The 25,444-nt window shown below is 36.9% G+C and overlaps 3 protein-coding genes across 4 annotated transcripts; 1 reads left to right on the top strand and 2 right to left on the bottom strand.

The window, feature by feature from the left end:
• Positions 1 to 409: 409 nt before the first annotated feature.
• LOC125192937 (transcription factor bHLH112-like) lies at positions 410 to 3,316 on the bottom strand. The gene is made up of 7 exons (XM_048090613.1): positions 2,805 to 3,316; positions 2,199 to 2,586; positions 1,846 to 1,956; positions 1,695 to 1,760; positions 1,320 to 1,385; positions 1,169 to 1,222; positions 410 to 851 (listed from the first exon to the last, which is right to left on the bottom strand). Exons 1-7 carry the CDS (start codon positions 3,071 to 3,073, stop codon positions 720 to 722), a joined length of 1,086 nt encoding a protein of 361 aa, XP_047946570.1. The 5' UTR covers positions 3,074 to 3,316; the 3' UTR covers positions 410 to 719.
• A 13,123-nt stretch (positions 3,317 to 16,439) lies between these two features.
• LOC125192148 lies at positions 16,440 to 17,133 on the top strand. The gene is made up of 2 exons (XM_048089622.1): positions 16,440 to 16,866; positions 16,960 to 17,133. The coding sequence occupies exons 1-2, from the start codon at positions 16,446 to 16,448 to the stop codon at positions 17,013 to 17,015; spliced, it is 477 nt and encodes a 158-aa protein (XP_047945579.1). The 5' UTR covers positions 16,440 to 16,445; the 3' UTR covers positions 17,016 to 17,133.
• A 907-nt stretch (positions 17,134 to 18,040) lies between these two features.
• On the bottom strand, positions 18,041 to 20,867 carry LOC125195913 (probable pyruvate, phosphate dikinase regulatory protein, chloroplastic). Of its 2 annotated transcripts, none has more exons than XM_048094199.1 (4): positions 20,356 to 20,867; positions 18,873 to 19,515; positions 18,654 to 18,791; positions 18,041 to 18,377 (listed from the first exon to the last, which is right to left on the bottom strand). In XM_048094199.1, exons 1-3 carry the CDS (start codon positions 20,791 to 20,793, stop codon positions 18,688 to 18,690), a joined length of 1,185 nt encoding a protein of 394 aa, XP_047950156.1. In that variant the 5' UTR covers positions 20,794 to 20,867; the 3' UTR covers positions 18,041 to 18,377; positions 18,654 to 18,687. The 2 variants fall into 2 exon arrangements, with proteins under 2 accessions (XP_047950156.1, XP_047950157.1); XM_048094200.1 differs by having other exon boundaries at positions 18,041 to 18,323.
• Positions 20,868 to 25,444: the final 4,577 nt, after the last annotated feature.

Raw genomic sequence — 25,444 nt, 5'->3', positions numbered from 1 at the left:
TAGTTGACCAACGAAAGATCATCTGATCTAATAGTATTATTCAACTACAAATATCACTATGATTAAGCAAAAAATGAACATGCATGCTACTTGTATAGTATTATACATTCTCGTATTGGAATTTATAACTACTCCAAGATAACACAAAAATTAACCAATAAAAATGCAAAATGTATATGAAACGTAATCATGCTGTGGGGCTTGTCCGTACGCACACGCGCAAGTAGCAAAACAGCACTACCCACTCATCAACTATATAACAAACCCTAAAAGCCAACTCCACTAAAACCTTCCTAATATATTCCTAAATAGATTAATTTAGAAGTTAGGCATGTAATATCTCAAAATAAATAATAGCACAACCCTATCTCAATATTTTGTCCAACTTCGTGCATAAATAAAACAAAAGTCGGTGAACCATATCGTAATATAAAAAGAATTGTACTTAGAAACAGGAACAATACCAACATACAAACTGCTAAATTCAGCTGAAAAAACTGATTAAAGCATAAACATATATGCTTATAATCAGGTCTCCTAATTAAAACTAACCAAACCTAAAGCTAAATTTAGCACTTGTTCCTGTTCCTCATCAACAAGACCGTGAATCAACTAAAACCATTAAATTAATTAATCTCATCACAACTATGTTTATTGTAATTTTGTTTTTTCCCTCTCTTTTTTCTTTCTTTATTTTTTTCTTTGTTGTCTTTCTTCATCTACCTGAAGCTTGCCCCGAATGTCGGCGTCCAGAAATCGGCTGTGGTCTCGGTAGCCACCGGGAAAGTGCTTGAAATCGGCACGAGGCAAAGGCCCCTACTCTTTAGGTCCTTTATTGTCTCTTCTTGATCCTTCAGATTAAACAAACAAAGCCATAAATGCTTCATAGTACTATAATTTTTTCAATCAATATTGTGCAATATTATTGCCCCGAACTATTTGACATTTTTTGCGCATTCATCCCTTAGCACATGGTGTCGTGTGCCAAAATAGGTAAAAAAGTGTTAATAAGTTCCGTGTGAAACGGCACCGTTTACGACTTTCATGAGTATTCCCATTATAAGCTTATTGTGATTAGCGAAATAGTAGTACTAAATATTAGGAATTACTACTTTTTTCTGTTAATTGCTAAGTGGAAGCAATTAATATATAAACAGTTAGGTCATACCTGCTGGCATTGCAATGGTGGCGGTCCATTTTTCAGATAAGGGGTGCTTAGTACCTAAAAGCAAGCAAAAAACCATTAACATGAAGATTTAATTTAGAAAACATTTTAGTGGGTTAATTAGGACATTATATATGCAATAATGTGAACTTACAGTGACTTGATCGTGGAGCAATTTTATATAATCAATAGCTTCGTGGAGAACTGACGCAGTATCAGTCTGTAACAACGTAAAAATTACAGTTATTACTACCATATATTATGAGTTTATAATTTATTGTTGATTGCCTTCAAAAATACACAACATTTACCCATTTCTAGTTTATCACACAAACTTTCAATTTGTTTCACCAAGTTCACAAACTTTGAAAAGAATTGTGTAGTTGTGAAATAAAATTGAAAATTGGTGTGTGGAACAAAAATAAGCAAAAGTTTGTAGCATATTTTATGACAATTAAACCTAAAAAGATTATAGTAACTAATTAAACACTGTAAAAATGTAAGAAATAAAAAAATCTAGAGTTTTTACCTTTCCAAAAGGTGAAACCAATTGCTGGAGCGCAGTTACTCGGTCCCCTAGCTTCTCTTTTCGGACCTATTGAACAAAAGTCGAAATTTTATCATTCCATTTTCTAACACTCATTCAATTTTATTTCTTTGAAAAGCAAAAATAAACTTACCTTAAAAGTTGGCATTGGCGATGGAGTTTCGATTCTTACACGCTTGAATGCTGGTTCATTACCATCTTTCGTCGCCGCAGCGTCTGCATCCGCTGCCTTTCGACTTGCATTCTAGATATATTCAAAAATTGTTGTTTCTTAAATTAGGTTAAACGTAGAAAAACATAGACACTTTATTGTTATTCAAGCTAAGGTTTGTGGTGGATTATTTTGACTACTAAATTAGACACCAAAGTATTATTCATGCCAAAATCTAGCAAGACCAACTTAAAATTTTTAAAAATAAAGTACTTATTGTAGAGAATGAAATATCCCAACTAAACTTATGCAAATTAACCTATTGACTCACTCACCTTTGAAGCGAAGCTCTGATAATTCCGTTTCGGTTTGGTAAGGGCTGAAGGAATAAGCTGCGGTATCGAGGAAGGCAGGAAGCTCGCCCGGACTTCGCCAGAAGAGGCAGCCGTGGCATTCCAGAAAGCAGTGTTGTTGATGAACTGAAAATTGTTAGCAATCTGCTGTTTAGGAAAAGAGGGCCTCAAATTTGGCGACGAGAAATTAGGAGGCGGCGACCAAGAGTTTTCCACCAGAGGCTGAGAATCGGCATCGTATTCAGCTGAATACGACGCCGTATTCAGTGGAAAACTGGTGGGCGGTAGCGGTTGGCAGTTTTCGATGGAATTTTGGAACTGGTTATTGATGGGTTGAAGCATGTGAGAATAATTTTGTTGTGATCTTGCGCTGCAACAAGACAAGGAGATAAGTGTGAGTTTGATTGATCAACTTGGTTCGCCTTTACCATATTGTTACAAATGAAACAAGTCGAAAAATACCAGCTTTTTTAGGATGGCTAGTCAAATTATTACATCAAAGTATGTAATTAAGTGAGAAATTCTTACATCAAATATAATTGAGTGAGAAATTCTTACATCAAATATAATTAAGTGAGAAATTCTTACATCAAATCTTGATTCCAATATTCGTCGGCCATCGTATGAAAAGTTGAATGAATCGGCATGTTGTGGGGTTTGGGAGCTTCTTGGAGGACGACGGAGCTGCCGCCGTCGGAGGCGGAGGAGTCATCGCTGATGGAATTTGTGGTTTTAGGGTTCAGCCAGGCGGAGGCGGAGTCGTTGACCGCGACGGAGCAAGGGGATGAAGCGAAGAGATTTCTTGGTGAGTTCCACCAATTTCCTCCACAAACTACCGATTGGAATTCCTCTTCCATGATTTTGATTCTTGTGTTCAAGTTTTGATTTCCACTTTGCTTCTTTCTCTTCAACTCTTGTGTAGCTTACTAGGAAATGACAAGTTTTGATTTTGATGGAATGTGAAAGTGGATTTTCATGGATATTGTTGTATATATTATATATGTGCGCTCGCGCTAGGTTACATTTTTTCTATTTGGGATAATAAGAAAATAAATAAACAAAAGAAATGGTGCAATAGATTAAGGAATGTGGTTGACAATGGAATAGATGGTGAATAGAAAATACAATTTGAGGGGACGGAGGTGATGAATTATGAGACAACTAAATAGGTTTTTTTATACAAAAAAATAATTTTGGGTAGAAATAACCTCTTTTTCGTGTGCAATGATTATTATTATTTTTATTTTTGCAATGTCCCCACTGTTTGATTATTGTGTTTAATTTTTTATTTTTATGCGAACGATTTAAACATTTTTTATGGGTCGCTTATGAACAAAGGAATATGGTTTGATGGGGTACTAATGTCTCCACATTTTTTCACTCGTTAAGAAAATTATGCGGCCGAAATTTGTTTCAGGGGCGAATATGTAAAGTCACTTTATTTATAGTGAAATTAACTAACTTAAAGAGAATAAAATTAAATTAAGTTATCAGACTGTTATAAGAGATTACATTTTAGTGTCACGGTGATCTAACATGCAGATGCATCCATGATTGAATTTAGTAATTTAGTACATTCCCTTTTATCTTATATTTCCTCCGTTTCATTATAGTGGATGCATTTCTTTTCAGCATGAAGATTAAGAAAAATTGTATTAAGTGGGTTAAGAAAATAAAGAATAAAGTAGAAATTAAAAGGTAGAGAGATAAGATAATAAAGTAGTAGAGAATAAAATAAGTGAGAAGAAATATATTGACTTTTACTAAATGGAGAAATGACTTCGCAACTTTGCAACGTACCAAAATAGAAAAATGACTTCACTACTAAGGAACAGATGAATTATTATAAGTGATTGATTTTCTTTTACGGGTTATTCACTCTAGGTGACATTTTTTGCAAAAAACTCTCTCTTTATTTATTCTTTTCCCTATATTTTTTTTTTATCTTTTCTGAATTTATTCATCTCTTCTACTTCATTCTTTTCCCACTATTCAATAAATATACATTTTTCAAATTTTGTATCAAAAAAAAATCAATCACTAGTAGTTATATAGAGTGAGTATCTTATAATAATCATCGGTCTTGAAATAAAATTAGTTTTCGTTGGACTCCAACTGATATGATAAAATGTAAATACCTTATTCATGATATTTTTTATTTAATTAATATACTTCCTCTGTTCTCAAAAAATAGTTTTATTTTTATTTTTATTTTGGTACTTCCCGTAAAATTTGCTTACTACTGGAGTATTATTTTTTACTAGTTTTATTTCTTATACGATGAGCATTATTCTTCACTAACAACACTCCAATTACATTTTCTTTTTGTCTCTGTCCTATTCTATTAATTTTATATTAAAATATTTCCTTTGTCCCATAAGAATATGCACTATTTTCTTTTTGTCTCTGTTCTATTCTATTAATTTTACATTAAAATATTCCCTCTGTCCCATAAGAATATGCACTATTTTCTTTTTAGTTCGTCCCACAAAAATATTCACTTTCTAATTTTGGAAACTATTTTCTCTCTAATAAGCTGGAAGTCATTCTCCACTAACAATACTTTAATTACTTTTCTCTCTACCTCTTTTTTACGTTACTAATTTAGCATCAAAATACATGTCAAACTCAAAATGCATAATCTTTTGGGACGGAGGGAGTACATTACATTTTAGTATACACAAAATGGGTTAACAATGGGAGTCCTTCCCTCCCAAAAAAAATACATTTTGCATTAAAATCTGTGCCAAACCCATGAAAAGGTTATTGATACGTGAGTCTCATTTTTATATATTAGTTGTATAATAAAATGTGAGTGCAATGAGTTATGGAATATTGGTTATATAAGGTCCACTAACCATTTATGGTAAAAAGTAAAAGTGAACAATCTATGGAAAACATATGAAAATGCCAAAAGTCAAAAAAATGGGGGATGAATGGAGTAGTTTTTTATTCTCTCCATTTCATAAAAATTACTAGGATTTTGAGGATGGCATGTACTCCCTCCGTCTACAAAGAATATACACTTTGAGTTCGACACGAGTTTTAATACAAAATTGGTAAAATAAGAGAGGTAAAGATAAAAAGTAAATAAAGTATTGTTAGTTGAGAATGAGTCTCACCTCATTAGAGAGAAAAGAGTTTCCAAGTTTAGGAAATGCATATTCTTGTGAAACGGACTAAAAAAGAAAGAGTGCATATTCTTATGAGACGGATGAAGTATATATTAAAACACGTTTATACCGAACTAAATGTTCATACTTTTCAGAGACGTGTAATAGTTTTATGTTGTCCATCAAAGTAGTCTCGTATAGTAAAAAATTACCTCTTTCAATTTATTATTTTATTACATCTACTTTTTTCTCGTACTTTAATTATTTTTCCTCTTTCCTCTACTAAATTCACATTGAAATTATGCTATCCTAACTATTTTTTCATGGATATAGGGAGTACGATTAACTATCATATGCAGTTAGTTAACAAATTACTACCTCCGTCCCAGATAATTTGTTCCATTTTTTTATTTCTTTCGTCTCACATAATTTGCCTCATTTCACATATTATCTTTTTTGGTAGTGGACCATATATTTCACTAATTCATTCATACTTACATTTTATTATAAAACTAATACCATATGCAAGTAGGACCTACATTTTACTAACTTTTTCAACTCACTTTTCATTACAAACATTAAAACTCATACCCGATCAAAGTGAGACAAACTATATGTGACAGAATGAGTACTAATTAGTAAAGTAAGAGAGAGAGAGTGGCATAAGTAGTGTTAGAGTGAACTCCATATTGTTAGTAGTGTAGTGTAGTGTAGTGGGATAAATTGTAAATAAAATGATGTGTAGGGGTTCTTTGTTGTTTAACTATTCCAAAATTAGAAAGTTCATATTTTGCCGGGACGGAATGTGACTCCCTTCGTCTCAAGTTACTTGTGTCGTATTCCATTTTGGGTTGTCCCAAATTACTTGAGTCATACTCCCTCTGTCCCGCAAGAATATGCACTATTTTCTTTTTAGTTCGTCCCACAAGAATATTCACTTTCTAATTTTGGAGAGTCCTTTCTCTCTAATGAGGTGAAACTCATTCTCCACTAACAATACATTAATTACCTTTTCTCTCTACGTCTTTCTTACTTTATCAGTTTTACATTAAAACTCGTGCCCATCCCAAAGTGCATATTCATTGGGGACGGAAGGAGTATTTTTTTTAGTTAAAAATAAAACATCAAATCTTACTTTGTTCTTTCTTTTACTTTACTCTCACTTTTTTCTCTTACTTTATTTAACTTACTAAAAACAACTTTCTTAGAACCCGTGTCGAAAAGAGACGCCTCAAGTAATATGGGCGGGGGCAGTATTATTTTTTGACAGAGGAGTATCTTTATAAGCGTATCATTAAAATAGAAAATTAGTAGAGTAATTAAATAAAGGAAAATGACGCCACTGTAACGTAGCAATGACGTGGTACGCTAAAGACAACGGAGACACCGCCACGCACGTGGCAGTCGGCGGTGGGAAAAATGCGTCAATTCCATATTTTACGAAACTGTGTAATGATGACTGTTGAAATCAATAGATCTGGTCCACAGTTCATTTCGTCGGAATTTTCATACTCTTATCTTCGACCATTTGAAATCCATTTTCCATATTATAAACCCATTATTATCTTATTGATAATAATCTCAAATCTAGAAAATACGTGCAAATCTCTCACACATGTATCGATGGAGTATTCTCTTTTTACAAATATTAGTATCGGGCGTAAAATGTAAACTTAAATATTGTTCAAATTATGATCGACTGTTAAAAAATGTCAACATATAATAAAATAATAGTAACAAAAAATTTCAAACGGTATCAACCGTTGATACTGTATTAACATTTGTTATTGTTATTATTTTATCATCTGTTGACATTTTCTAACGATCTAGATCATAGTTTGAAATTTATAAAAAATATTTAAAGTTTGCATTTAATCACATCCCTATTAATATCCATATATCTTTAAACGTCCTATTAGTACCCATACATCTTTAAACGTTACAAAATATCCATATATCTTTAAACGTCCTATTAGTACCCATACATCTTTAAACGTTACAAAATTTTGTGATATACTTTTATTTCGTCTTCAACTTTATAATTCCATTATTTAATCTATTTTATTCCTGTTTCTACTTTATTTTTAGTCTATATATTTATTTCTTAATCTACAACCTAAAATATTTTAATATAACTAGGATAGAGAAAGTTATACTTCATCCGTCCTTGAAAAATATTCTTATTGAGGATGAATTAGTTCAATGTGAAATTTGTAAAGGTTGAGAGAAAAAAACAAAGAATAGATTAAGTAGGAGATAAAAAAAAAAGGAAGTGAAAGAAAGTTTTCATAATTAAAAAATTAACTAATTTTGAAGGACATACAATAAAAGGAAGTGAAAGAAAGTTTTCATAATAAAAGAAAATGAGACTATTTTTCAGATTAAGAAGTATGCAAATGGCAACGGCCATTTAATCCTGAAAGAAGGGGGTAATAAAGGACATTTAGTGAATGGCCAATTAATAATCAATTATCTGTTATGAATTAACAAAATTAATTATTCAAATTAGCAAAGGATATCCATTCAGTTCGGTTGGGTTCGAGGTTAGCTAACAAAATAAGCATCCCTGAATCTAGGTTATATGATTAAAATTTTATACTATTCGTTTATGTTGTAAAGTTAATCCTAGTTTATGGAGAACTCATTAATATTTTATACGTGCACTCTCTTCATATTGAGATAAGGCAATCATAGACACTTACATTAATTTATAAGATAAAAAGTAATCCCCCACCCAAGTTATCCAGCAATAATTTAACGGTTGGTAAAAGTTTAAAAAGACATTTATGCTTGCATCCTCCATTACTAGTTAATTTAACAAGGGTCGTAAGGAGACAAAGTTTACACAAGTGACTAAATTACCATTGATAATTTCATCATAATTTTCTTTTAATAAAAAGTAACTTTCGCACTAATTAGAGCTATGTTGCACACTTAATTGACTTTAAAGAGTTTGAAATTTGCTAAACCGGTTTTCAACCCAAAAGTAAAGTCTTTGCAAGTCGTACTCAGTTGACTTGTTGACTTATAACTGCGTGCAATTTTGCCTAAAGATTTGGCGTGTGGGATCACATGTTCAAATTGACCCTTGCTTATTGATTAATTTATTTTACATATTAGTATGAAGTATTAATGGGTAATACTAATATAGACATTTTGTTGTGATAATTAATGGTGACATACTCAATACATCATCATAGAGCAATTTAATTTGATTTTTGTTATCAATAGGAGTACAAAATATAAGGCTGAATTCATGGACCTACAAAATGAGGAAATATTTATTCATTTTGGTTTAGGTTCAATTTAGGAATCACGGAGTTGAGAGATGTGTTGGAACAACTCATTATTCCATTCTCTCTTTTCTTAATATTTTGGTGCTTCTAGTGTAATAAGTCAAGTTTAAATATTTAATATCATCACAAATCACTTCTGTTAGAATAATTTTGAAGATGAACTACAATTATGGAACAACTTTGGAACACAAAATTGTTAAATAAGTTGGATGTACGTGAACATCATTATCTAATTTATCTTAATATTCATAAAGCAACGTTTAGATTACGATAGTTGATATTCACCTACTTTGTTGATAATATTATTTATGGAGTACTACATTGACATGAAATTTTAATTGCTTTGTTGCATTATCATAGATATTTATGCAAATTATTGTAATTTAACTTTTATAGCGGGTCGTCCCCATTATTGTTGGGCCGGGTATGGATTAATTAGGCAAGTGAGGGATTTATTCTTAATTTTTCAAACCAACTTATTATTTCTTTTAAATTTAAATTTTCTCAATCTTTGTTTTAGTATCATATTTAAATTTTAAATATTGAATTATGCGTGATATATGTGATACAAATGCATCATACGCTTAACCTTATTCTACATTTGTTCTCAAACCACCTTTAATTATATCTATATACTGTATGTCGCTTTATTTTGAAGTCTATTTTGTCATGAAAATGTTGTAGGCGAACAATAGACACCACTCAAAAGTACTCATTGCTATATAAGAGACTTTGAGCTTTCTTTCTTTCTTTTGAATATTGATTGCTTTTCTTGGATTATACTATTCTTCTAGTCAATTTTGACAATAGCACTTATGCACTAAAGATGTGTAGACATCTTCAACTAATCATTTATTTACATATTCAACTTTGTGGTCAGCCAAAAAAAACGATTTGAAACCGTGTAACTTTTTATAGAAATGCATATTATAAAAAGTTGACTCCAAGTAATCCAAGGTGGGTGAAGCTGCTCTCCTCTAAACCTACACCATTAGTTATGAGGCCAAAGGAATATTGAAACTTTTTAGTATTAATTATTAATTAAGATTTGAAGTCACTCTAAGACGACGTGGGCTATATACTTTATTTAGGTTTATGACTATTTATCAAAAAGATAAAATTGATGGGCTAGTTTTATGAGCATAAGATCGAGCCCAATCATACAAGGTGGGAAACATTGGTCCATTACTAAATCGCCACACTAGACGAGAGTTATAGTTATACTACATTAATTGCACGCATACATGATTGAACTCAAGACCTCTCGCTAAATAGAATTTAGCGATGCCCAAATTTTGCTACTGAAATCAGAACTAAGATTAATCTATCTGTGGATTCAAATACTTATTTTCCTTTTGAAGCCCTTAATTGTTTCTTTAGGCCTTGTGCAATCGCCAATCCAACACAGATCTAAAATTGCTCATATTTCAAAATTTAGTTTCGCTTAAGGGCATCCGCAACGCTGCGCGATGCGGTCTCGGTCTCATCTCGTCTCGACAAGACGAGACGGCATCGAGACAGCGATGCGGCTACCGTCTCGTCTCGACGAGACGAGCTGTCTCGACGCGTGACGCGTCCCGGCGAGGCCGGCCTCGAGCTGGCGAGACACGCGCCCGACGCCACGTGGCGCGCGCGGGCGGCTGGCGTGACGCCCACTCGCCGACCCGCGAGTGGGCGTCGGAATTATGACGTCATAATTCAATTTTTTTAAAAAAAAATCAGATATTTCGAAAAAAAATTTTTTTTTTTAAAAACGGTTATATGACCGTTCAACGGTCATATTTTTAATTTTTTTTTTTTTTTTATATTCTATATATACTCTTCTCCATTCTCCATTTTACACACAAACACACATCTATTCTCTCATCTCTCTTTCTTTCCTCTCTAATCACTTCTATAAGATCATTCCTTTATTTTTTTCTTCTCCCAAATTTAATCAATTATGGATCAATTTGAGCAAATGCGTCGAATAATGGAAGAATCGCTAGAAGAAGATCGACGCAGGGAGGAGGAAGTCGCCGTGCCTCCTAGGCGACGCCGGACATACATCCATCGTAGCCGGGAGGAAGCCGCCGCAAGGTTGGAACGTGATTACTTCAATCCGAACCCGGTGTGGGGAGATATCTACTTCCGTCGCCGTTTCCGTATGTCACGCGCGCTATTTTTGCATATCGCGAATACATTGGCGGGATGGGAAGAGTACTTCAGAGAAGGGTTCGACGCTGTTGGCCGTCCTAGCCACACGACGCTCCAGAAATGTACTGCGGCGATCCGTCAGCTTGTTATTAGACAAACGGCGGATTTGTTCGACGAATACCTGCACGTCGGAGAATCCACTGGGAGACTTTGTTTGTTGAACTTCTGCAAAGGCGTCCGGGCAGCCTTCACCGACGAATTTCTGAAGAAGCCAACCACCGCAGATTGTCAGTTTCTGCTCCGACTTCACGAACAAGAACACGGATTCCCCGGGATGCTCGGGAGTGTCGATTGCATGCATTGGCAATAGAAGAATTGCCCTGTGGCGTTGAGGGGGTTATACACGAGCGGCCACAAAGGCATCCACCCCACCATTATACTCGAGGCCGTCGCCAACTACCGGCTATGGATTTGGCATGCGTATTTCGGGGTCCCCGGCTTGAACAACGACGTCAACGTGCTCAACAACTCCGACCTCTTCGCTGAAGTTCTGAATGGTAAAGCGCCGGCCATCAACTTCATCGCTAACAATCACCAGTATAAAATGGGGTACTATCTTGCCGACGGCATCTATTCGAAGTGGCCAACCTTCGTGAAGACGTTCAACAGGCCTGCGGACGAAAAACAGTCTCTTTTTGCGCAGAAGCAAGAGTCTGCTCGCAAGGATGTGGAGAGAGCGTCCGGGGTTCTCCAAGCTCGATTCAACATTATCAAAGCCCCGGCTCGACAGTGGTTTATGGAGAATATGGTCGACATCATGTATGCGTGCATAATCTTGCACAACATGATTGTCTTCGACGAAGGACCTGAGGCGGAAAATTGGTTCGACCCTGAAACCCCGGGAAGCTCAACCGCAAGTAGTCCGCCTCGAACGGGAGTGCATCCGTCTTTGCAAGAGCGGTTGTCTATTCGGGCAAGGACACGTGATTCTATCGCCCACGCCCAACTCCAGGAGGATCTAATGGAGCACATTTGGGCAAAATTTGGCAAATGTTAGATGATTGTCACTAGAGAACTCCTTCTTCTGCTACTTTGCCTCCATTTTTTTTTATTTGAGTTTAAGTGTGCAATTTGTAATTTCTAGTTTTTTAACTATGTCTTTTTTATTTTTTTAGGTATTTAAATTGTAATTTTATTTTTTTTAATGAAGTGTGTTTTTTATTAATTGAATTTGTTGGAATTAAAAATAAAAAATGAAATTGAATGAATAGTTAAGAGATGGTTAAGAGATGGAGGGATGCAGGTGTTGTCTCTTAGTTAAGAAATGAGCTGAAAAGTATAGTGGGGCCCATAAATAATTAAGAGATGAGACGGTCAAGAGACGGATAAAAGACAGAGATGCGGATGACCTAAGCATGAGAACATAAGCATATATAGGTACTATATTATATGATTTTGTTATAAATTTTCTCGGTTTTTGTATAAATCAACATTCTAAGATGTGTACATATGAATAGCAATGCGGACATATAATGTATCCATCAATGAGATTGACAACTGTCATATTCCAACAATTAAAATAAATAGATAATTCAAAAGGCGTATTTTGAATAATTTTGAATGTTAATTGGGTGCAGATGTACCATTCAATTACTTTAGACCATCCACAATGGTCGGCGAGCGACCGGCTAGCCGATTTCCGGCACTGGCAGGTCCGCTCGCCGAACCATTGCAATTGGTGAGCGCCATTTCAGCAAGAAATTCGGCGAGCGCTGGCCGATGCGCTCTCCGATCCGCTCGCCGCCATTGTAGGCTGGCGATCGGCTAGCAGTGTCTGTTTGCGATGATCCCCTCGTTTCGAACAATCAGAAGATTGTCAACATGTGGGCTAAAATTGCAGCAACCTACAAGAGGAATTGCCCGCATAGGAAGGCATACAGCGGGGAGGAGTGCCGGAAGGGGTGGGAGTGAATCAGGTCTGGGGTCTCCCGATTTGCGGACTTGTACACCAACGCCCTCCGCATGAAGACCAGTGGCCAAACTGACGAGGACTGTAGGAGGATAGCGGAGAAAGCCTTCCCCGTGCCGGGACTGTATAAGGAATTCACCTACTGGAACTGCTATCTGGTGCTGATGGATTCCAAGAAGTTCTGGGCGGGTGTCGATACTGGCTGGCCGAAGAAGTAGCGGCTGAACTATGCCGGTGATTACAGCGGCAGCAGCGACGGTTCCCACGACCTCCCTGAGGATGTTCAGGAGTTCCCGTCCCCTCCATCGTTTACTCGCCGCACTCGCCCGGATGGTCAAAGGCGGGCGCAACGGGCAACGAGGGGAGTCGCCTAGGGGTCCCAGGAGGTCCAGTCGGCATCCCCCCTGCTGGAAAGTCGCCAACCGAGCTCGCCTTCTTCGCGCGTCAACAAACGCGTAAACAGATACACAAGATCTTAGCTAAATGGAGGGAGGCAACTGATCCCGTGGAGAAGAGGTTTCTTCACTCAATGCTCGAGAGTATGCGGGTCGATTTGGATGTCGTCGCGGCACAGTTGGGGGGATCAGACGCGGGCTCAGATGCCGCAGAATTGGGGGTCCCGGGTGGCGGCGAGGACGGCGGCGACGACGAGGAGTAGAGTGGGGTGGGGGCTCGTGTGTGGAAGCCCGATTTTTATTTATTATGTAATTTGTTTTAGTTAATGTACTTTTTTTTATTTAAATAAAATTAATGAATTTTCCCGTATATGTGTCGTAAATTTAATTCCGTATTTTGTGTTTAATTCCATAAATTTTTAGTTATTTTTTTAAATTTTGTTTGATGTGGCTAGCCTATGGCTAGCCTATTGCTTGTCCAGTTGCTTGTCCTGATGATGTGGCATGAGTAATTTTAGTGCTGATGATGTGGCAGGAGGAGTTTGTGGCTAGCCTATGGCTGGCCTATTACCATTGTAGATGCTCTTAGTGAATTAAATTTTACCATACTCTATAAATTGGCTTTTAAGTACATCAATTTTTTCATGTATTCCAATGATTTTTTGACGAATTCATACGCTTAGCGAAATTGATATTTACACGACACCAGAAATTTATGCCATGTAATTTTAATTTGGCCCAAATTTAAATTATTGGAATATTGGATTTCACAAATAGTTGTGGATTAGCAGTACAAAAACGAGTTTTATCGACAGACAAATTTACCAGTGGATCGCGTTAACAATCAGACTATTTATCTGCCGGTAAAACGTGCTTTTCTAATACTGCCCAACAATTATGGAGTACATTTTTTATTATAATTAAAATATTGTGTTGTAGCAAGTAGTACATATTTATAAATTTCATTACTAATGTTTATTTTTAGTGATGTATGTATAGTTTTGAGACTCCCATATAAATTGGAGTCAAGCTAAATATTAAACCTATTCATGAATTATAACTAGGAGGGAGTAATAAAGTTTTCTATCTATTTATTCTGTAATGCTCAGATGTGCTAATATCAAATGGTCACATCTAATTTAATTATCCACCAAATTTCTTTTATTTAATTCGCTCCATCATAACCTGTGATGCAGTGAATGGACTTGGGTTACTTAAATAACGGTTGGGCTTTAATATTTTTGCCAAATATAATGTTTTTGATTGTGGCCCAATAAATGAATTGATATATAGTATATAAGTGGGATAAATTATATCCTTATTCAAGGTCGTCTTTGTTTTGGTTTGTTTCAAGCAATGAATTTTGAATTCTCTTATAATTAATTGAAATGTTGGCCTTTTTGTAAATAGAAGAAAGAGTCATAAATAAAAATCAGTAATATACTGACTGGCACGGTTCTTAAAGAACACATTGTTTATAAGCAAATATGAGTAAATGAAGGCTTATTTCATTTATTGCTAGATTTTATTGTCTCAAAATGAATAAAATTTATATCCTGTCATTTAAGGCTTTCATTAAAAATTCCTACCAATTTTATTCCACGCGGCAAGTAAAATGCCCAGGTTCCGGCAAGCTGCCCCAAAATAGGGTGACGAGGGATCAAGATTCTTACCACATTCATTCAACCGCACAAAAGTAGGAATACTACCGAACTAATTAAAATACTCAAATCATTTAGTCCGCCCTTCTTGTTGGTTTGTTCTTTGTTGTGTCGTCTTGTTCATTTTTTATATGTGTTGTTGGTTGTATTGTATTTATTCTGCTAACGTTTGAACTCGTCCCATCAAAAAGGCACTTTTGTTATGAAAAAAACAAGTCCTATTGGATATCTCATAAAGATCATTTTTCACCATCATAAAGATCATTTTTTCAAAAAAAAAAAAACAAGCCTTTATTTTACTAATCCAAAACAAGGGGGTAGGTACGGTATACCTTACCAAAACCATCATACCATATACCTTACCGTAAATACGGTATGCTTAAAAGTCATACCTTTACCTTACCAAAGTTTTCGGTATGACGAATTTCCTTACCGATACCGTACCTCATTTTCGGTATACCGTATCGAAGTTCGGTATACCTTACTTTTGCGGTATACCTGACTTTCAACATCAATTAAAATAGAAAATTAGAATATTTAGAATATTATTTATATTTTATAATTTTAAAAATAAATTAAAAATAATTTATTCATAATTATATTTATATTTCATAATAGATTTTATAATTTAAAAATATATAAAATATATTTTTATATATAATTGTGTTTATATTTTTGTGGTATATATCTTAGTTTACGGTATGTACCTTAATTTACGGTATATACAGAATTTCGGTATGCAGCGGTATACCGCGTTATTTGAAAATTCATACCATTACCTTACCGGAATCTTTCGGTTAGGTATCATGCCGTACCGAAAGTTACGGTATACCAAAAATTTGATATTTTCGATATTTTTTCGGTACGATAAGGTTGGTATTTCGGTATTTTTCGCCAGCCCTATCCAAAACCATATGGAACTTTCCATACAAATGGACAAATTTCAAACTCTCAAAGAATTAGCTGACTTGTATAGATCTTCATTTATTTATGAATATCTAATGAATTAGTGTTTAAGATTAACACTAATAGATTATTACTCCCTCCGTCCCACATAATTTTACCCAGTATTCCATTTTAGTCCGTCCCACATAATTTTACACATTTTACTTTTACCATTTTTGATAGTGGACCTCATATTCCACCAACTCATTTCTACTCACATTTTATTATAAAACCAATACTTTAAAAGTATGACCCACATCCCACCAACTTTTTCAACTCACTTTCTATTACATTTCTTAAAACTCGTGCCAAGTCAAATTGTGTAAAATTATGTGGGACGGAGGGAGTATAAATAAGGTGATATTTACGGATATAATTGCAGTTTAATTCTAATCTTTAAATCTTAGTACTATTCCAAATTAGATTCAATTTTCATAAAACTTCAACAATAACGTTGATTTATGGTTCTTAATTTGCTTCAATGTTATTTTGTTTGTGCATAAAATGTAGTAATTCTAGTGCAAACAGTTTGAGTTTTAGAGTTGTACATTACTCTAACAGACATATGTAACAAAACATAAAAAGAAAACAATATCGAACGCGTGTCATAAATTAATACACAAGAGAATCAGTAAAAGGAGCACTCACTACCCACATATAAAAACCCTCTTTAAAAATTAAGGTCTCCCACTAATTAATTAGGCAAAATCTGAGATGGGAAGAACACTCAGTTTTCTCCTAATACATCTCCTTGTCCTAGCTGTTGCCACAAATTCCACCTCCATTCATGAGCTGCTCAAGAGCAAAGGCCTCCCGCCCGGCCTCTTCCCCAAGAGCGTCGTAAAATCCTATGACCTCAACGACGACGGCCTCCTCCAAGTCTACCTCGAGAGGCCTTGCCTCACCAAGTTTGAAACTAGGGTGTTTTACGACAAGGTTGTCCGAGCAAACCTCACCTACGGCCGCCTCATCGGGCTCGAGGGCTTGACTCAGGAAGAGCTTTTTCTCTGGCTGCCGGTCAAGGATATCATTGTCTACGACCCCGAATCCGGATTGATCTTATTCGACATTGGTGTTGCTCATAAACAGATGTCTCTTTCTCTCTTTGAAGATCCACCTCTATGCCATTCTCAAAGTATGTGATTTATCTTTTTATTTTATGTTTCTTATATTTTTTTTTGTTAGATGTGAAGGGATCTTCATTCGTGATGTTTCTTTTGAAATGCAGGTAAGTGGATTGATGAGAGTCTTGGAATAGAGATAGGATCTCAAGCTCAAAGATGAAATTTTATAAATTCTTGATTATGAGGAAATCATTTGGCCAATCAATTTTAAAGACTATGTTCTTTTGTTGGATTTTTTGGATTCTATATTAAGCACTGTTGTGATTGTTTCTTCAAGAATTTTGTGATGCTTTAATTATGTTCGATAAAGATGTGAATTTTCTCGTTCAAATCTGACAGGGGTGTATTATTCTACATTAATTTGCATAAAACAAGTTGACAGTTATGTGCTGATGCGAATGATTCTACATAAATATGTCTGTAAAGGAGCAACCAGATAGGAATAGCAGTCTTACAATTAATGTAAAGATCCCATATATTTTTTACTTGAGTGAATCACCTTATTTTACGATTGAATATTTACCGATTCAAGAGGCATACTATCTTACTCTAATGGAAATGATGTAAATTAAATTTAATTTTAGTGTAAAGTTTTATGTATATATCTAAATCTTGAAATTATTTTTGAGAACATGGAGACAAATTGACTTTTATTATAAGAAACGTAAGAGTTATTTATATATAGCATAATATTTTTATACTAAATATAAAAATAAAATAATAAAATAATGAATAAAAATATAATTCAATGTACATTCGAAAAAAAAATACTCCACTTCATTAATTTTTAAAAGTTTGAAAAAGTACCAACAAGAAAATTGAATATTTTAAATATAGTAATGTTTGAATATGTAAGAAATATATAGGAGACTTAATTTAGTTTGGAAAAAATATTTAAGAGTACAATGAGGTTGAATAGACAAAGGGATTATTACCTTAAGCATCTATTTTTGTACAAACATAATTTCTGGTTAGCATCTGCTGTAACTAAATCCCTTCTTGAGGAGGCCTATAAATTCATGTCGAGCGACTGCACGTTGAAAATCCATCTAACGAGGGAAAAATGATGAAAATGTATGTTTTCCACCTCTTTGCAATCAAAGAGAACATACTCTAAAATGCTACATGCATGTTTACACCAGCAAGATGAATGACAATAGCATCATAAGTAGCAATCACAAGACATTGACAGCAAAACTGTGAAACTACCACACTAAAAACAATCAAAATCCGTCAGGAAATAACGAGAAGCAGTAAAGAACACAAGATAGGATATAGAAGGAAACAACTACTGTTTAGTATTATAGCAACCAAAGCCCCAAACCTGACCCCATTCGTCTTCCACTCAGCCATGGGCCTAAGAATTCGGCTATGTTTTGGGTTGTGGGAGTGCACCATGAGCTCCATCTCCAAGAAAAGTGTCTTCCTTCAGTTGGATCATGGCTCTAGTGTTCAGCACCTGTAGACTCTATGCTCCAACAAAATCCAGATCCAGATCAGTTGGCGGAATTGATCTCCAAATCTGGACATATATATACCTTCAACTTCCATCTTTTGGTCAAACAATTTAAGCACAGAACATAACTATATATTCATATATCCAACTGGGATATTTCAGGAGTTCACAATCACATACCTATATCATCGGGCCCTATTTAACTTAACTTATGCATTTCAGAACAGGAATATGGTATTCTAAGATATCGGGTGAAAAACGTTAAATAAAATAAAAGGGAAAGTTCAGATGTTAATATGGGGCAGAGGAAATTGCTATAGAGACTTAATAGATAAACTACACCTTTATAATGCTTTTCACGAGAAAATACATAGATTCAGTAGCGTTTCGAAATCCTAGGCATTAAACATCTATTTTTCCTATCATGGTAAAGCCTCAGCACAATTGCAGCAGTTTCCTCAATTGCTTTAGCTGTAACCTCTGCATCATAAAACCAAATGAATCAAGACTGCAACAACAACTATTAAGGAACAGAGTGCATAAAAGCTTGTATCAACTCACCAATCACAGGCCAAATGGGATTCTGCTGGAAAATCTTGCTAGCAAACTCAAGCTCTTGTTTAACATAGTCCATTTCTGAATAGTTGCATTTCATCATACTATCCCCCAATCCCAACGTCTTCGCCCTTGCTCGTCGGATCGATCGCAATGCGACCGGATTGATCGTGAGAGCGAACACCTTCTCAGGGTCGACCTCGAATAGCATCTTCGGGAGGTCAACATTCATGACAATAGGCACATTTGCCACTTTGTACCCTTTCTGTGCGAGGTATATGGACAACGGTGTCTTCCCGGTACGTGACACACCCGTGAGGACGATATCGGCCTGATGGAGGTTCCGGGGAAATGCTCCGTCATCTTGCTTTATGGTGAACTCGATGGCCTCAATCCTGCGAAAGTAGTCCTCCCCGAGCGAGCTGTTCCGCCCGGGAGCCCACCTGGAGAGGCCAGAAGGAGACACGCCGAGATGAGAAGCAACGGCTTCGGTTATGGGGCTAAGAACGTCGAGAGATGTCACACCCCACAGCTGGCAGGCTTGTCGAGCTGATTCGGCGATTGAAGGATCGGCGAGAGTGTATACTAGCATTGCTCCTTCCTTGGCCGCTTGCGCTATCACCTCCATCAATCGGTCTATATCATCAATCTTTAAAAATATGAACAAGAACATGACGGTCTGTTAAGAATCTGCTTAACACGAAGAACATAAGCACAACACGATTTATACAAACGCAAACACGACATGGACATGAAAGTGACACGACTCAAATACAGTCTATACCATTGATGTTCAAAAACACAAGTACACAACTATGACTGAAGATCTTGATGCATCATAGTTTTAATGTACTTGCTTCTAAATTATTGGAGCAAACTACAATACAAAAGGCATTAACATCCCAGAAATATAAGTTATGTCGAAGACTCGAAATCGGGAAAAAAATAATAACTGTAATGCCAAGTCAGATTGTATATACAGTATTACCATTTCAGATTGATCATTATAACCATTTGCGCATCGAAAAAACATACCCAAACTCCTAAGTAGGTCTGCCAATTCGCGTGTCATGTTGTTGACACCATAATGACACAAACACGAAAACAACAAACATGGCCATGACACGAAAACAAATTCAACTGACTGTCCAACACGAACCTAATACGAGATTCTCATGTTATACAAACACGACACAAAATTATCACCCTTGGCCTTGTTACATCTGTAAGATAAAAACACGAACACGAGATTCTGAACCATTGAATTCAGGGTGTTTGTATCATGTCAAAAGTTAGGCAGCCATACTTGAGATAATAAGCATTTGAACAGTATAGCTAATAGCTGTATAGGATTTAGCATAGAAATTCCACTATATCTGCATTTAATATTTCATATCCTAATTCATTCCAACAAACAAGATTAACAAATCGAGTATTAATAAGAGTATCATACATAAATATTCATTTCATTAAGCAAGGGCAATCTTACCCCCGAAAATAAATGGGTATTAATCGGGCAAACGCGATCCACCAAACAGTGCTCAAACTGACCCAACGCAGCGGTGACGGAATGCTCCACCGTCCACCCCGTTCCGTCAGAAACCATGTATATCGACTTAGCGGCGGCTAAACCCTCCCCGCCGTCGCTAAAAAGCGGCAGCTCATTTCCACTACCATTACTGTTATTAGTATCGGAGGGAGAGTCGGCGGCAGTCATCACATCAGCAGATCTCTCGACCGGGCGACTCAATTTACGGCCAGACCGGACGGCGCGAGCTCTTGACCAGCGGTTCAGCTGCGGGCTTGATTTGATTCGGCGCGAGGGAGATTCAGGCGAAGACGGAGGATCGGAGAAGGTCGGGGCGGTGGGCTGCGACGGCGTTGGCGGGATGTTCGACAAGGAGGATAAGGTTGAGGAGGAAATCATTTTCTCTGTTTGCGGGTGTTTCGGTTTGTTGTCTTCCCACTGAGATATCGGGCTTTACGTGGCAGCGTGTATCTACAACTCTTCCCTTGGTGACACTTCCCTAATTATTTTATTTAATATCGTTATATTGGTTCTTTCAGATTATTTCTTAATTAGCAGCCTATGGACTATGGAGTATAAGATTTCATATTAATCGAAACCACCGGTTCCATCGGTTTATAGGCCATCTACATAGGGGTCGTACACTCGTAGCTGTGCATCATAGGCTTCCGAAAGCCCGACAAAATTACCAATATATGTACAAACTGGCCATAATATTTTTTTCATTAAAATTTTAAAACACTTATTCATTGTTGTGTTGACTAATTCAATTGCCCAACACCAAAGAAATACTAACTGTGAAAACATATTGGGCTCTATTACACTCCATTCTTTGTGAGTTGGCCCAACTAGATCATATTCCCATCCGCAGCGGGTGCGTGTCCGTCCGTACCAGTGGCACGCCCCACCGCCATCCGCCGCTGCCGCTGAGCAGGATTACGTGGCGGTTTGCGATTGGCCAACGGCATAGCCGTTGGCAAATTTGATTTTTTTCTTTAAAAAAAAAAAATCAAAACTAATTAAAAAAATCATTTTTAAATAAAATAAAATACTTTTTCCCACTCCCCGATAAATTATATCCATTTTCTACACACTTTTAATTTATTTTTCAATTTTTTCCTCCAAAATTCACATTTTCATCTATAAATACCCCCTTCAACACAAAAAATTTCCCACCACACTACACAATTCTCATCTATAATTTTTAGGATTTTAATTATGTATTTTTATTTTTTTCGATTTTAATTACGTAATTTTTATTTTTTAGGATTTAATTATGTACTCCCTCTGTCCCATTAGAAATGCAACGTTTTCCTTTTTGGGTTGTCCCATTAAAAATGAAACGTTTCCTTAAATGGAAACATCACTCTCTCTACTTTTCTCTCTCTCTTACTTTACTCTCTCTTCATTAACTCACAAAACAACACCGCATAAAATCTCGTGCCGAAAACCAAATGTTTCATATTTATTGGGACGGAGGGAGTAATTTTTATATTTTAATGTATTTTTATATTGTAGAAATGTTTTGCAGTAATTGAAGTATTTAAATTGAATAATAGAATGATGGTTCCTTGAGTTTGTCCTTGCAGAAGAACATGGATGAGGGTGTTGTGCTCTTGCCTAAGGACAGAGAGTAAAAGTGGGCCCGAACTCACCTTCGTGCTCTTAAATAAGAGAACAGATGGGAATGCTCTTAAAATATTCGTTAATGGAACAAATTAAATTTATAACAAACCTGCTATAACCTGTAACCTTTTTATATTTGTACTAACTGTCAAAATATGCATAAGGAAACAAATAAATCACCCAAATCAGAGGAGCCGTAATTGATTTAATTGATATTTCTTAGAATTAGAATTATCTTGTTTCCATATGTACATACTATCTCTCCCTATATAAAGAGGAGCTGTAAATCATTCTAATCATCCGAAAATAATACAACACTCTTGTCTATTCCTTTAGCTTCAATATGTTTAGCCATCTAATCCTGGCCTCTCTCGATAACCATCTTCAAGATGGTATCAGAGCAGGATACTAGAGGTGGGGACTCAGAAAAGAGTTCATCAACGTCCATATACCCTTCTCAGCCCCTTTACCTGCACCAAAATAAACGATGTCAGAATCTGACTCGGAAACCACCACAAATACCACTCAAACCTCTATCAATATCCCCTTCGAAATGGCAACTCAATTCGCTGATTTTCTGAAGCAGATCAGTTCATCAGCAAAACCAAAAACCTCAGATACCACCCAAAATCAACTTGAATCCCTTGGTGACGTCCACGTCAAGACCAAACTTAATGGAGAAAATTATCCACTTTGGACAAAACTCATGAAACGAGCCATAGGAGGAAAGGGCCTGATATCTCATATTTATGGAGGTTCGAACCCCCCATCCATTACCGATCCCGACTATTCCAAATGGCAACAACGAGATCATTGTTGTTTCAATTGGATAATCAATAACATCGAGATAGAACTTGTGAATGAAGTCTCACAATACGAGACAGCCAAGGATTTGTGGGAAGGCCTAGCAATCACATACAGCAGTGGAGGAGACCCGCTACAAGTGTTCGATCTACATCGACAAGCTGACAGAATGAAGCAAGGGAGCATGACACTCGAAGCACTCTGGCAGAAGTTTCAAGATCTATGGATTTCCATAGACTCCAGAGATCCGAGCGATATAACAGATCCAGAATCGATCGTGAAGACCAACAAGAGAACCCAGAGACACAGAACATATCAGTTTCTCTATGCCCTAGATGAAAAACATGATGCCGTAAAGAAGGAGATCCTGAACAGAGAGCCCATACCAGATGCCCGTACTGCATACGGGATGGTAAGACGGGCAGCGGCGAACAACCGAGTTCTTAACCCAGCGACGGCAGAACCAACAACCCCTGGCATCGGGACTGGGCTCGCTGCCGTCAACCGAAATAATCCTAGACCGCACATCCCATTCAGAAACACGACCGCCGAACGGAGAGTAGAGGAAGATAAAAGTCGCCTCTCCTGCACTCACTGTGGAGGCAAGAAACACACCAAGGAGACGTGTTTTCACATCCACGGGTATCCCGATTGGTGGGAAGAAATGAAGAAAGGAAGACAAAACCGGAATCGTGGCGGTGGGGGAAGAGTAGCGGCGGCCGCAGCGGTGGGTGACCGCGCCGCCTTCGGCGAAAAATCGACGGGCAGCGGCATCTCCAGCAACGCCCAGGCCGGAAGTCATGGCGAGGAGGAGAGAGCTGTGGCCTCAGTCTCGGTGGCACGAGTGTGGAATGATGGTAAGCCGACGGTAGGAGAGTCGGCGGTGATGTGCACCGAAGGGGAGGCGGCGGAGAGTGCTAGAATTTGGGGAGGAAGAGCAGCGGAGATTTTGGGGGGGATTACCTTAAATACCCCAGTTTTTAGGAAATCTCAAATTGGCCCCAAGAATTCCCCAAATAACATAGAATACCCCACCCATTCTCCAGACTCTAAAACTTACCCTCCATCTTGTCCTATTTTCAAAACAGACCCCATATATAGCTCAAATACCCAACTTGACCCTCCATCTCACTATATATACCAAACAAGCCCCTCACAAATGACCAATGTCTATTTTGGTCCCTCAAAATCAGATAATCCCATTCCTATTGACCCAAAATGCAAAAATCTAGCCGACAAACCCACAACTGAGTGTAAAAACTCTTTTGAAGCTCTAGCCAATTCCTCGACCTCCATTGTAGGAAAGAAAGATAGTCACTGGATTTTTGATTGTGGGGCAACCGATACCATGTCCTTTGACTCCTCTGATTTTTTAGCCATTACCCAGTCAAAAAAATCCTATGTCCAAACAGCCAGTGGGGATTTAGCACCAGTCCAAGGGGCGGGCACTATTATTATCTCACCTACTTTACGACTTTCCAATTGTCTATTTGTCCCATCATTGTCTCACAAACTCTTATCTGTTAGTCATGCGACTAAAGAGCTCCATTGCAAGTTACTAATACAGCCTGATTTTTGCATGTTGCAGGATTCGAAGACGGGAACGATAGTTGGGCGTGGCACTGAACGACATGGACTGTATTATTTGGACGAGACAGCCCAACAGAGTGCCGTGTTGCTTACTCACGGACTGACAGAAAGGCAGATCTGGCTTTGGCATCGTCGGTTAGGGCATCCATCCTTGGGATATATGCGTTTACTTTTTCCCGAGATAGCTACTTCTTTTTCTATGCAGTGTGATACTTGTTTTTTGGCCAAAAGCCACAGACATTCGTTTCAATTGAACAATACTAGAATGAAAACTCCTTTTGCTTTAATTCACTCTGATATCTGGGGTCCTGCTCCTGTTACTGGTGGTCAAGGTCTTCGTTATTTCTTCCTTTTTGTTGATGACTATTCTCGAATGACTTGGGTGTACTTTCTGAAATCAAAATCTGAGGTTTTTGAAACTTTTACCCAGTTTTACACCCATGTGAAAATCCAATTTAATCAAACCATCAAAATTCTTAGATCTGATAATGGGGGTGAATATGTCAACTCGAAAATGCAAAAATTCTTTACTGATAAAGGTCTCGTCCACCAAACAACTTGTGCTTATACACCAGAACAAAACGGGGTAGCCGAAAGGAAGAATAGGTATCTCCTAGAGATAACTAGAGCACTACTCATCGAGTCACAAGTTCCGAAATCCTTCTGGCCAGAAGCCATAGCTACTTCAGCCTATCTTATAAACCGACTTCCTACAAATATTCTAAACTTTAAAACACCTTTAGACATCTTTTCCACCCATTGCCAAGTACGTTCCTCACTAAGCCTCGACCCTAAGGTGTTTGGATGCTCTGTCTTTGTCCACATCCCTAAACACGAAAGAACAAAATTTTCCCCTTGTGCAGTCAAATGTGTCTTCTTGGGATACGGTAAAACTCAAAAGGGATATCGGTGCTACAACCCCAAAACACACCAAATGTACACCACTATGAACTGTGATTTTGTTGAGGGAGAATTCTACTATAGCCAGCCTACTAGTCAGGGGGAGAATCAACCAAATACACTAAAAAGT

Source organism: Salvia hispanica, chromosome 6 (genome assembly GCF_023119035.1).
Source record: "Salvia hispanica cultivar TCC Black 2014 chromosome 6, UniMelb_Shisp_WGS_1.0, whole genome shotgun sequence".
Taxonomy (NCBI): domain Eukaryota; kingdom Viridiplantae; phylum Streptophyta; class Magnoliopsida; order Lamiales; family Lamiaceae; genus Salvia; species Salvia hispanica.
Note: the sequence above shows the minus strand (reverse complement) of the source record. Positions and strands in the feature narration are given on the sequence as shown.

What these genes read in the sequence shown, in the direction of transcription:
- LOC125192937 (XM_048090613.1), bottom strand. Translation starts at nt 3,073, where the DNA reads ATGGAAGAGGAATTCCAATCGGTAGTTTGTGGAGGAAATTGGTGGAAC. An exon ending in TATTGGAATCAAGATTTGAT is followed by an intron (nt 2,587 to 2,804) that starts GTAAGAATTTCT and finishes GTCTTGTTGCAG; the next exon opens with CGCAAGATCACAACAAAATT. An exon ending in CACCATTGCAATGCCAGCAG is followed by an intron (nt 852 to 1,168) that starts GTATGACCTAAC and finishes TTTAATCTGAAG; the next exon opens with GATCAAGAAGAGACAATAAA.
- LOC125192148 (XM_048089622.1), top strand. Translation starts at nt 16,446, where the DNA reads ATGGGAAGAACACTCAGTTTTCTCCTAATACATCTCCTTGTCCTAGCT. An exon ending in ACCTCTATGCCATTCTCAAA is followed by an intron (nt 16,867 to 16,959) that starts GTATGTGATTTA and finishes TTTGAAATGCAG; the next exon opens with GTAAGTGGATTGATGAGAGT.
- LOC125195913 (XM_048094199.1), bottom strand. Translation starts at nt 20,793, where the DNA reads ATGATTTCCTCCTCAACCTTATCCTCCTTGTCGAACATCCCGCCAACG. An exon ending in ATACCCATTTATTTTCGGGG is followed by an intron (nt 19,516 to 20,355) that starts GTAAGATTGCCC and finishes ATATTTTTAAAG; the next exon opens with ATTGATGATATAGACCGATT. An exon ending in TCCCATTTGGCCTGTGATTG is followed by an intron (nt 18,792 to 18,872) that starts GTGAGTTGATAC and finishes TTTATGATGCAG; the next exon opens with AGGTTACAGCTAAAGCAATT.